Source organism: Heteronotia binoei, chromosome 16 (assembly GCF_032191835.1).
Source record: "Heteronotia binoei isolate CCM8104 ecotype False Entrance Well chromosome 16, APGP_CSIRO_Hbin_v1, whole genome shotgun sequence".
Taxonomy (NCBI): Eukaryota; Metazoa; Chordata; class Lepidosauria; order Squamata; family Gekkonidae; genus Heteronotia; species Heteronotia binoei.
This window is the reverse complement of record NC_083238.1, coordinates 54,413,940-54,426,576: the sequence shown is the minus strand read 5'-3', so window position 1 is coordinate 54,426,576 and position 12,637 is coordinate 54,413,940. Positions and strand designations below refer to the sequence as shown.

At 48.7% G+C, this 12,637-nt stretch overlaps 1 protein-coding gene across 1 annotated transcript in view; it reads left to right on the top strand.

Annotated features, from left to right (window-relative positions):
• HIBCH (3-hydroxyisobutyryl-CoA hydrolase) overlaps positions 1-12,637 on the top strand; it is a 99,601-nt gene that overhangs the window by 64,701 nt on the left and 22,263 nt on the right. The window contains exons 7-9 of the mRNA XM_060257286.1: positions 974-1,052; positions 6,674-6,819; positions 7,444-7,530. Of these exons, the coding sequence (XP_060113269.1) occupies positions 974-1,052; positions 6,674-6,819; positions 7,444-7,530 (312 nt within the window). The remainder of the gene's footprint in view (positions 1-973; positions 1,053-6,673; positions 6,820-7,443; positions 7,531-12,637) is intronic.

Here is a 12,637-nt window from a genome sequence, read left to right as displayed (position 1 = left end):
GAATGTGATAGAGGCCCCCCCCCAGAGTAGCTATTTTCTCCAGGGAACCTCAACTGTCGAATCAGCTGTAATGCCGGGAGATCTCCAGGCCACACCTGGAGGTTGGCAATATGAGAGTGATCATTCCAGTTGCAACTGCTGATCTCGCCAGTATGTAAAGGCAAAAGGCAAATGCGATTTTTTGGGGGCTGTATCAACAGAAGTATCGTGTCCAGATCACAGGAAGTGATGGTATCGCTTTGCTCTGCTATGGTTAGACCTCGCCTGGAGTCTTGTGTTCAGTTTGGAGCACCACAATTTAAGAAGGTTATAGACAAGCTGGAACGGGTCCAGAAGAGGTTGACGAAGATGGTGAGGGGTCTGGAGACCAAGTCCTATGAGGAAAGGTTGAAGGAGCTGGGGATGTTTAGCCTGGACAGGAGGCGGCTGAGAGGTGGTGTGATCACCATCTTCAAGGACAAAGGGCTGTCCTATAGAGGAAGGTGCAGAATTGTTTTCTGTGGCCCCAAAAGGTCAGACCAGAATCAGTGGGTTGAAATTAAATCAAAAGAGTTTCCGGCTCAACATTAGGAAGAACTTCCTGGCCGTTAGAGCAGTTCCTTAGTGGAACAGGCTTCCTCGGGAGGTGGTGGGCTCTCCTGCCTTGGAGGTTTTTCAACAGAGGCTAGATGGCCATCTGACAGCAATGCTGATCCTGTGAACTTACGCAGATCATGAGAAAAAGGCAGGTACAGATGATTTTCCTGCATTGTGCAGTGGGTTGTCCTAGATGACCCTGGAGGTCCCTTCCAACTCCATGGTTCTACGATTCTAGATGTGGCTTCTTTAATCTGAACGTGAGCAGGCTGTGTTTGGTTTCAAAAAGCTGTCTAATAAGCAGTTGTTTGGTTTGCCTTTTTAGAAATGCATCTGTGCACATACTCGAAATATTTATCATAGCTTCTTTCTTTCCCTTTTTTCCCCTCCTCGGCAGGGTGTCGGTTTGTCCGTCCATGGGCATTTCCGAGTTGCCACGGAGAAGACCCTTTTTGCGATGCCCGAAACAGCAATAGGTAAAGGCCCGCTGTGCAATTCCTGACATTCAGAAGGGCAGTGGGAGGGCAGAAAAAAACAGGGGTTGCACTTACTTGTCCCTGTTGTTCCCAGAGTGGTCTTCTGTGTCCCTCCCTCCTTTCCCCACTGTGGGCTGCTTGCTTGGAGGTATCTCTTCTCCGTAGCAGCAAAGGGAGGACTGAAAAAGCCAACCTCCACAGGTGGGGGCTGGAAATATCCCCAGACTTGTAAGTGATTTCCAGACAGCAGAGATCAGTTCCCCGGGAGAAAAGCGCTGCTGTGCATGGTAAGCTCTGCTACGGCCAGGGTTTTTTTGTGTCGAAGAAGCCCTACAGGAACTCACCTACATGTTAGGCCACATGCCCTGGTATCACCATTGTTCACAAAGGCTTTTTTGTGGGAAAAGCTCAAGAACTCATTTGCATATTAGGCCACACACCCCTGACATCACCGTTGTCTCACACGGGCTGTTTTTATAGAGAAAGCGTGGCAGGGACTCATTTGCATATTAGGCCACACCCCTGATGTCACCATTCTTTCGCGTGGGGTGTTTTTATAGAGAAAGCGCGGCAGGAACTAATTTACATATTAGGCCACATCCCCCGATGGCACCATTGTTTCACACGGCGTTTTTTGTAGAGGAGGCCCAGCTGGAACTCATTTGCATATTAGGCCACACCCTCTAATATCACCATTGTTTGTGCGCAAGGTGTTTTGTAGAGGAAGGCCAGCGGGAACTCATTTGCATATTAGGCCACACACCCCTGACATCACCATTGTTCCACACAGGGCGTTTTTGTAGAGAAAGCCCAGCGGGGACTCATTTGAATATTACAGGGGTGGCCAACGGTAGCTCTACAGATTTTTTTTGTCTACAGCTCCCATCAGCTCCAGGCATTGGCCATGCTGGCTGGGGCTGATGGGAGTTGTAGGCAAAAAACATCTGGAGAGCTACCGTTGGCCACCCCGACATATTAGGCCACACCCCCTGGCGCCAAGCCAGCCGGAACTACATTCCTGTGCGTTCCTGCTCAGAGAAAGAAGATAGTGAAGATATTGGATTTATATCCCGCCCTCCACTCTGAAGAGTCTCAGAGCGGCTCACAATTTCCTTTATCTTCCTCCCCCACAACAGACACCCTGTGAGGTGGGTGGGGCTGAGAGGGCTCTCACAGCAGCTGCCCTTTCAAGGACAACCTCTGCCAGAGCTATGGCTGACCCAAGGCCATTCCAGCAAGTGCAAGTGGAGGAGTGGGGAATCAAACCCGGTTCTCCCAGATAAGAGTCCACACACTTAACCACTACACCAAACTGGCTCTCAAGAAAAAGCCTTGACTGCAGCATTATTCCCCACTGAGGTCTCTCCCTTCCCCAAACGCTCCCCAAGCGCTGCGTGTGAAATGTCTCACAGTTTCCTAAGCACTACCTCCCTCCTCCAAAGTTGCATCCCAGGAAAATGCTGGCTCGCGATGGGCTGGGGGAAAATTCCACACACTGTGGTCAGCACTGGAAATCTACTCCTCATCTTTGTGGCTGGCCTGCGCATGCGCATTCTAGGGTTGCGGGGTCCCCTCATCGCTCCAGCGGGGGTTGGGAGGGGTGTCTTCTCTGCCTCCTTGTGGTTGTGCCAGCGTAGCTCTAGGGCCTGTCAAAGCGTCGCACCCCTCAAGGAGCACTTTGATGGGTATTAAATAATGTGGTTTCAATCCACTTCCGGTGTACTTTTTAAACTGGATTTCACTGTGTGAAACGGCCAAATCCACCTGCAAATGATTGCTGTGGTGCAGGGGTGGCCAAACTGTGACTCGGGAGCCACATGTGGCTCTTTCACACATAGAGTCAGTTTGGTGTAGTGGTGAAGTGTGCGGACTCTTATCTGGGAGAACCGGGTTTGATTCCCCACTCCTCCACTTACACCTGCTGGAATGGCCTTGGGTCAGCCCTAGCTCTGGCAGAGCTGTCCTTGAAAGAGTCGTTTCTGTCAGAGCTCTCTCAGCCCCACCCATCTCACAGGGTGTCTGTTGTGGGGGAGGAAGATAAAGAAGATTGTGAGCCGCTCTGAGACTCTTCGGAGTGGAGGGCGGGATAAAAATCCAATATCTTCTTCTTCTACTGCGTGGCTCTCCAAGCCCCCACTACCCCATAAGCCGGCCTGGAGAAGGCATTTCTCTCTTTAAATCACTTCACGAAGCCAAGCTAAGATGGTGGCTTGGAGAATGCATTCAAAGTTAAAGTTGCTTTCTTTCTACCTCTCCCTTCCCCCGCCTATTTCCTGCTTTCCTGTCTTGCAGCTCTCAAAACATCTGACGTTTGTTTTGTGTGGCTCTTAACGTTAAGCAAGTTTGGCCACCCCTCCTGTAGTGCGTTGGAAGTGGATAGAAAGTGTGTTATGGATTGTGTGCGAAAGCAGCGCTCACCTCAAATTCTGGTGAAACCGTTCTGGGGGGGGGGGGATATGAGGAGGCAGCTGGAGCTCTCCCCAGGCCTGTCTGTTTGATTCAGCTGTGGCAGATGACATTCCAATTTGCAGCTTTCAAAACCTGACACTCTGTCTGCTCCAGTACAGCCTTCAAGCAGTCAGTTTCCAGGAGCTTCGATATGGTTTATTTTCAAGAAGCTTCCTTCTTCAAGTTGAGGGGGGGGATAATTTCAGCCAGGGTTGCTTTTTTTTTTTGGTAGAAAAAGCCCAGCAGGAACTCATTTGCATATTAGGCCGCACCCTCAGATGCCACGCCAGCCGGAGCTGGATTCCTGTGCATTCCTGTGTAAGCCAAAATGCCCTCAAAAGAGGTTGGGGAATTGACCGGTGGGCAACTTTGGCTCAAAAGGATCTAGAATCTATGTATACAGGATTCAACTTCCAGAAATTCTTGCTAAATTTACAGAGGACACTAATTAAGTAAAACAAGGATGCTTTTATTACAGAAAACTATAGAACACACATACAAGGTAATAGATACATATAACATACATACCGACCTAATAAAAATAGAGAGAGATATACAGAGGTAACACAAGGATGGACAAACAGGGTGATAATTACCGATCGTAGTCTTCGCGGAAGGCTCCAATGGCGACAAATGAGGGAGGTATGATCAGGTATCGGGGGCGTATCTAAACAGCAGGATTAGGGGGAGGGACAGTGGCTCAGTGCTAGAGCATCTGCTTGGGAAGCAGAAGGTCCCAGGTTCAATCCCTGGCATCTCCAAAAAAGGGTCCAGGCAAAGAGGTGTGAAAAACCTCTGCTTGAGACCCTGGAGAGCCGCTGCCAGTCTGAGAAGACAATACTGACTTTGATGGACCAAGGGTCTGATTCAGTATAAGGCAGCTTCATATGTCCAAGATGCACACGGGCAGAATGTTGGGTCAGAGGTTATAAAGTCTACCTTGACCCCTTGACTACCTTAAGGGGGCAGGAGGTTCAGGGGCGGACGACAAGTGGTCAGATGGTACATGATGCTAACCCAGATGGTACATTACCTCAGAAAAGGGGAGTGACCATAGGGGCTGTACTTGTGTGGTGGGCAGTGGCCGGTCTATTCTGGGTACCTGATTGGATGCGCATATCCAGCCAATGAGTAGACCTGGCCCTGGTTACCCAATTGGGTTTCCAGGTAACAATGGGCAGGGGGAAGCTCCAGTGTGACAGTTTGGGCAAGGAATGGGTGAGTCCTGTGTGGAGTGGATTAAAATAATCTACTCAAATTTATCTAAAAAGGGACAATAGAGAGTCAAATGAAAACCTAAGGTGACACCCGATTTATACAGTGGCTCTGGTCTTGGAATACAGCGTCTCTTCCTCTTCTTTCTCCACTGGATGGTACCTTTCTGTGTCAAGAGTTCCGTTTGACAAAGACTTGGGCGATCTGACAGGATGCATGCCCAAGATAAGCTTGATTGCCTTATGCAGGTGTTTGAAACAGCTGTGGTGTACGTGGGCCTCTCGCTTCGCTGCAATGGAGTCAGGAAAACAAGAAGGATTCTGGTGGTGTTAGCCTTTGGTTCATGGAAACAGGCCGGAAACTGTTTGCCTGTACAGTTCATGGTGGTGTGGCTTCTTCCACTGCAACGGCCAAGACTGTGCACTCAAGGAGCGGCTGGAAGCTCGTCTGTAGTTCTGGCTAACACCCATCCAGAGATGTAGAATGCTGCTGCAAAGCTGAGGCTTATAGTATCCTCATAAGCCTTAGAAACCGTGGGCAAAGTGTGAGTCAAAACTCCAGGCACCCTGGAAACCATACTGGTGATCACGATGTCCATGTGTATGAAAAGTAGGGGGCTTTTTCTTACACCTGCTCAAAAGAAGCCCCGATTGCAGCTATAATATCGCCAAACCAATTGACTTATTTTTTAAAAAATTGCATTGAATGTAAAATTACAGGAAAGTGCTTTTCGACTTTTAGCATGCAGTGTATAATGTTTTGCACGGCCTCTGTTTATGCTTGCGCTCTTCCAACAACGTGGATGGGTTGCATCACATGCTCCGTATGGCAGAAGGGGGCCTTATGGCCACGGAGACCAGCAGGAAGGAAGCATCAGAGTCCCTAAGACAGGCACCCCCAACCTGGCGCCCGCAGGCTTCATTGGACTGACCAACATGGTTGCTTTCCGACACCCGCCAAGTATATAAGAAAGTGGGTGGGGCCAAGTGAGGCTTCTGCCCAGCAGGGCTTCTGATTGGCCATTGGAGATCTGGTTGGCTGTGCAAATTACAATAATGTTTTGGTGGCAGCAACCACTGCATCGTTGTTTTTATTCTCTCACACTGCTCTTTTCTGTGTGTTTAAAAAAATGACTCCTGTTGTTCCCTGCACTTGGGCCACCTTTGTGTCGCTCCAGCTCCCATGGTGGTCATTTTGTGGTTGGCTTCAGCACCCATGGCAGCCATTTTGTGGTTGACTCCATCACCTATGGCAGCCATTTTGTGACTGGCTCCAACTCCCATGGTGGCCAATTTGTGGTTGGCTCCACCTCCCATGGTGGCCATTTTGTGTGTCACTCCTGCTCCCATGATGACCATTTTGTGGTTGGCTTCAACTCCTATGGTGGCCATTTTATGGTTGGCTCCATCTCCCACAGCGGCCATTTTGTGGTTGGTTTCAACTCCCATGTCTGCCATTTTGTGGTTGGCTCCAACTCCCATGGTAGCCATTTTGTGGTTGGCTCCAACTCCCATGTCTGCCATTTTGTGGTTGGCTCCAACTCCCATGGTGGCCATTTTGTGATTGGCTCCAACTCCCATGGTGGCCATTTTGTGAGTAGTTCCAACTCCCACGGTGGCCATTTTGTAGTTGGCTCCAACTCCCACAGTGGCCATTTTGTGGTTGGCTCCAACTCCCATGGTGGCCATTTTGTGGTTGTGCCTTCTAGTCTATGCCAGAATTCCAAAGGTGCCCACAGGCTCAAAAAGGTTGGGGATCCCTGCCCTAAGCAAAACAAAGGAGCATGAATGTGCCTCAGAGGGAAGACTAGAAAAGAAGGTGACTTGGTCCATTTGGACCAAAAGAGCCTGCTGGCAGGCACAGAAATGATACCACATAAAACTTTGATGGGCAGAAAGTGTTGTTCACTAATATCGCTACCTGCCTTTGTCAACTCTGTCGTCTTCTTAAATTCACAGGCCTTTTCCCGGACGTAGGAGGAGGCTATTTCTTGCCCAGGCTGTCGGGGAAGATTGGATATTTTCTCGCCCTGACAGGATTCAGGTTGAGAGGAAGAGACGTTCACCGCGCAGGAATTGCCACTCATTTTATAGAAGCGGAGAAGGTAAATTTATCTGAGCGGGCTGTTGCAGGGTATCGAATAGAACACAGACGCCTAACGTGGGGGTTGGTAACAGGGATGGTTTTTGAGCCACCTACTTAACACTTTCCAAGCACCATCTGGGAAGAAAGGACTCTCCCCTTCTCTCCTCCCCGTCCGGCACATGAACACGCACGAAGCTGCCTTCGACTGAATCAGATCCTGGGTCCATCAAAGTCAGTCTTGTCTACTCAGACTGGCAGCCGCTCTCCAGGGTCTCAGGCTGAGGTCTTTCCCATCGCCTCCTGCCTGGTCCTTTCAACTGAAGATGCAGTGGATTGAACCTGAGACCTTCTGCCTGCCGAGTAGAGGCTCTGCCACTGAGCCACAGCCCCTCCCAAAGTATCCTGGTATATTTCCAGACCGGTACCCCAAAATTAGGCATGCATAAGTTCATCGACATCATGAGCAGACATTTCGAACCTGGGTCTCCCAGATCCTTTGTGGTACCTGTGTGTGGGATCGTGGCCTCAGGCGTCTGCAGCCTCGCTAAAGCTCCTTGCAGAAGAAAACAGTTGACTTTGTAGGATTATCCTGTGCAGCGGTTTGGGAAACTGGTTTTTACAGCTTTTTGATGCTTACCCGCAGGTGGTGGCCCTAGAGAAAGACTTAACAGAGCTGAAATCACCCTCTAAGGAAAACATTGCCGATCTCCTGGATTCCTATCATACAAAGGTACGTGGCTAAACACCTGTTGTGCTGGCTTTGGGCTTTTCTGCCTTCTCATATTCCTCACTTGCAGGGGTGGAATTCTAGCAGGAACTCCTTTGCGTATTAAGGCACCCCCCCCTCCAATGTTGCCAATCCTCCCAAGAGTTTACAAAAAGGAGCCTTGTAAGCTCTTGGAGGATTGGCTGCATCAGGGAGGTGTGGCCTAATATGCAAATGGGCTCCTGCTAGAATTCCACCCCTGCTCACTTGTACGTTCCTGTTTCTTCGAGACGGGGGAGGGGTTGTTCTGTTTCGCATGTATTTTCTCCCTCTAGTGGTCGATTCGATATTACATCTGGGGATGTCAGGCATATTTCCCCGCAGATTTAAATTGCAGGTTTTTAATGCCAGCCGTAAATTGGTGTAATATTGAATCAACTGCTAGAGGGAGCAAAACAAGTGCAGAACTAGGGTTTCCAGGTCTGAGTTGGAAATTACCTAGAGACTTTGGGGAGTTGATTGGGGAAAGGGCAGGGTTTGGGGAGGGGAGGGGCCTCAGTATGGTACAGTGCTACAGAGTCCCCCCTTACCTTAGGGACCACATTTCCCCACGTTTCCCTGGAGAGCACTTCAGTCAGGATCACAGTCCCTGGCCTCTTTAAGGCTCATGACAACTAGAGCCAGGGCCTTTTCTGTTGTAGCCCCATGCTGGTGGAACCCCTGAGGAGGTTAAGGCTGTGCAAGAGCTCGCACAGTTCCACAGGGCCTGTAAGACGGCGCTTTTTCACCAGGCATTTGTAAATTAAGATCACAGGCCTACAGCAGACTCCCGAAACAACTGGACCACCTCTTGCATGAACCTAAGATCGGTTTTTCTACAGAACACTCAGCTGGAGCAACAGAATAGAAAAATTCAAAGATCATTATAGCACTTGAAATGTTTTGATTGTTATGTTTTTATGCCTTAATGTAACTTTATATTCCTATGTAGATGAACATGTACGCCGCCCTGAGCCTGCTTTCTTGGGGAGGGTGGGATCTAAAGCGAACAAAATAAATAAATAAATAAACCAACATGGGCTAAGTGTTCTGGTTGGATAGCATGCCTGTCAGTTACATACCTGTCGAGGCACTCGCTGAAGAGACACGTAAGCTGAAAGCAAAGTTCCTCTGTAGACTTTGCAGCATTGCAAAAAAAAAATGGCAGCTCCAACCTCTTCGGTTCAAAGCCAAAAGCTGGAGGAAATTTCATGCGGGTCAAGTTACCCTTCTAGGCACTGACATTGGGTTTTAATTAGCTGCTTTCCGAACGCGCACCTCCGCCATGCACTTCAGCACACCTGCTCTGTTATTGTGTAGAGTTTTGACAAAGGTAGTCTTGGCTGGGTTCCCATGTCAGCACGCTCGGAGCCGTTGAGCGAGTCCTGCAGTTATAGAAAAGCACCTCATCCGGTAATTTGGTGAGGTGAAGTTATCAATTTAGGAGCCAATTCAGAGCTGGTGGGGATGGGGTGGTGTAGGGGGAAGTCCGGTGTGTCTCCTCAAGACCCTCAGAGGTAGGATGGAGGAAACAGGGGAAAAAAGCAAGAGATAGCTGCTGAGGCGGGGTGTACAGGAAGTCCACCAGTGGGGCCGGAACTCCAGAAGCCCCCCCACCGTTGTCCCCCAAGCACCAAAAAGATGGGGGGCTTCTGTTCTAACCAATACGTTGCGCTAACTCTCTACTGACGGCACTGTATATAAGATTAGCTCAGGTTTTTAAATTTTTTCTTGAAAATGTAGCTATAATGTATGAGATAATTCTTTGAAAATTGAAGTAGCTCTGCTGATTACATAAGAACATAAGAGAAGCCATGTTGGATCAGGCCAGTGGCCCATCCAGTCCAACACTCTGTGTCACATAAGAACATAAGAGAAGCCATGTTGGATCAGGCCAGTGGCCCATCCAGTCCAACACTCTGTGTCACATAAGAACATAAGAGAAGCCATGTTGGATCAGGCCAGTGGCCCATCCAGTGCAACACTCTGTGTCACATAAGAACATAAGAGAAGCCATGTTGGATCAGGCCAGTGGCCCATCCAGTGCAACACTCTGTGTCACATAAGAACATAAGAGAAGCCATGTTGGATCAGGCCAATGGCCCATCCAGTGCAACACTCTGTGTCACATAAGAACATAAGAGAAGCCATGTTGGATCAGGCCAATGGCCCATCCAGTGCAACACTCTGTGTCACATAAGAACATAAGAGAAGCCATGTTGGATCAGGCCAGTGGCCCATCCAGTGCAACACTCTGTGTCACATAAGAACATAAGAGAAGCCATGTTGGATCAGGCCAGTGGCCCATCCAGTCCAACACTCTGTGTCACATAAGAACATAAGAGAAGCCATGTTGGATCAGGCCAATGGTCCACCCAGTCCAATACTCCTGTGTCACATAAGAACATAAGAGAAGCCCTGTTGGATCAGGCCAACGGCCCATCCAGTCCAACACTCTGTGTCACATAAGAACATAAGAGAAGCCATGTTGGATCAGGCCAATGGTCCACCCAGTCCAATACTCCTGTGTCACATAAGAACATAAGAGAAGCCATGTTGGATCAGGCCAACGGCCCATCCAGTCCAACACTCTGTGTCACACAGTGGCAAAAAATTTTATATACACACACACACTGTGGCTAATAGCCACCGATGGACCTGTGCTCCATATTTCTATCTAAACCCCTCTTGAAGGTGGCCATACTTGTGGCCGCCACCACCTCCTGTGGCAGTGAATTCCACATGTTAATCACCCTTTGGGTGAAGAAGTACTTCCTTTTATCCGTTCTAACCCGACTGCTCAGCAATTTCATGGAATGCCCACGAGTTCTTGTATTGTGAGAAAGGGAGAAAAGTACTTCTTTCTTTACTTTCTCCATCCCATGCATTATCTTGTAAACCTCTATCATGTCATGTTATTAATTGCCTTACAAAGAAGGAAGTAGCAACATGAGCGTCTGTGTTTTAGCAATGCATTTGAATTGTGTGTGTGCTGAAAAACCACCTTATTTACTTGCAAGGAAGATGATTCATGTTTAGATAGATAGATAGATAGATAGATAGATAGATAGATAGATAGATAGATAGATAGATAGATAGATAGATAGATAGATAGATAGATAGATAGGTAGGTAGGTAGGTAGGTAGGTAGGTGGGTGGGTGGATGGATGGATGGATGGATGGATGGATGGATGGATGGATGGATGGATGGATGGATGGATGGATGGATGGATGGATGGATGGATGAGATAAGATAAGATGGGTAAGATTGGACAAGAGGGGATTGGGTAAACATCTGGAGCAGAGGTCCATCAGTGGCTATTAGCCACAGCATATTGTTGGAACTCTCTGTCTGGGGCAGTGATGCTTCGTATTCTTGGTGCTGGGGGGGGGGGCGCAGTGGGAGGGTTTCTAGTGACCTGGCCCCACTGATGGACCTCCTGATGGCACCTGGGGGTTTTGGCCACTCTGTGTCTCAGAGTGTTGGACTGGATGGGCCATTGGCCTGATCCAACAGGGCTTCTCTTATGTTCTTAGATAGATGGATGGGGAGAGAGAGACAGAGAGACAGCCAGAGAGATGGTAGATAGACAGACAGCTGATGATAGGTAGACAAACAGGCTGATGATTGATAGACAGACAATGACAAACACACAAATAGATAGAAACTACTTTGCATGGAAATGTAAGATACCTCCTCTTTTATGGTATTCCCTGGGGGGTGGGGTGGAACCTAGTCTTGCATATGTTCATATCAGGCCTACTCAGCTAGTCCTGTATCATGGGTCTGCTAGGGATTTGACACCACACATGGATGTTTTTGCAGTTCCAGGCAAGCAGCTGGCTGAGGAGCTTAGCAGAGCAGCTGTTGGGGTCATTTATCAGCATCCATTTTGGTCAGTCACAGACTGTGGCGGCCTGCCAAACATGCGGGTAGCTGACCATTCCGTGAGTCCAGAGGGCTGGGTCGAGTCGCCAAGATCATCCCTGGCAAGTGGGAAATGGGGGACACAACATCCTGCCCACTGTGATGTAACTTCCCGGTTTCCCCCGGAAGTGACATAGGGGTGCAGACACCACCGTCTTTAAAAAAAAAAAAAAACTCTCCCACTGCCACTCTGAGTAGTGGTGGGCAATGGGATCCAGAGGAAGAGAAGTCCCCTACCGGGGAAGTGGCAAGGCTAAGAGGGTTGAAAGCAGAACTCAGCTTGCAGTTCGGAAGGGGCTGCGGCTCAGTGGTAGAGCATCTGCTGTACATGCAGAAGGTCTCGGGTTCAATCCCCGGCATCTCCAGTTCAAAAGGACCAGGCAGCAGGTGATGTGAAAAGACCTCCGGCTGAAACCCTGGAGAGCAGCTGCCAGTCAAGAGTAGACAAGACGGACCTTGGTGGACTGACAGTCTGATTAAATATAAGGCAGCCGATAGCATTGTTCTAGGGCTTTTTGTTGTTGCAGGAACTCCTTTGCATATTAGGCCACACACCCCATAATGTAGCCTATCTTCCTGGAGCTTGCAGTAGGCCCTGTACGAAGAGCCCTGTACGCTCGTGGAGGATTGGCTACATCAGAGGGGTGTGTGTGGCCTAATACGCAAAGGAGCTCCTGCTACAAAAAAAGCCTTGCGTTTTTCCATTTCCTCCACCTTCTGCCTAATTCTGCGTCTTCGAGGGGGGGTGGATAGGACGGACACTTAGGAGTGGTCTGCAATGGAAGACGACCTTGAATCCGACCCTATCTGAATATCCAAGGGGCTTCTGTCAGCAAACTTGTTAGTTTCAAATATGAAATACACAATCCTATCCCTTTAAAAAAAGAAGAAGAAGAAATCCAGTCATAACGGCAGACATATGGGCTGTTTACCTAATGTGTTACAGTAGACGCAATCCCAAATTGATATTCCAAAGAAAATAGAAAATAATAAATATTATGACATCGCAAACAGCCAAAACAGATGGTATTAAAATAATTCTTCATCAGGCACCCGACAGGGAACGGAATGATTTATTTGTACCATATAGTTTGCTGCGGCGCTCAGGCTTACAAACGCTTGGGGCCCTTACGAGCAACTTGCTTCAGGATTTCAATCAGTGTC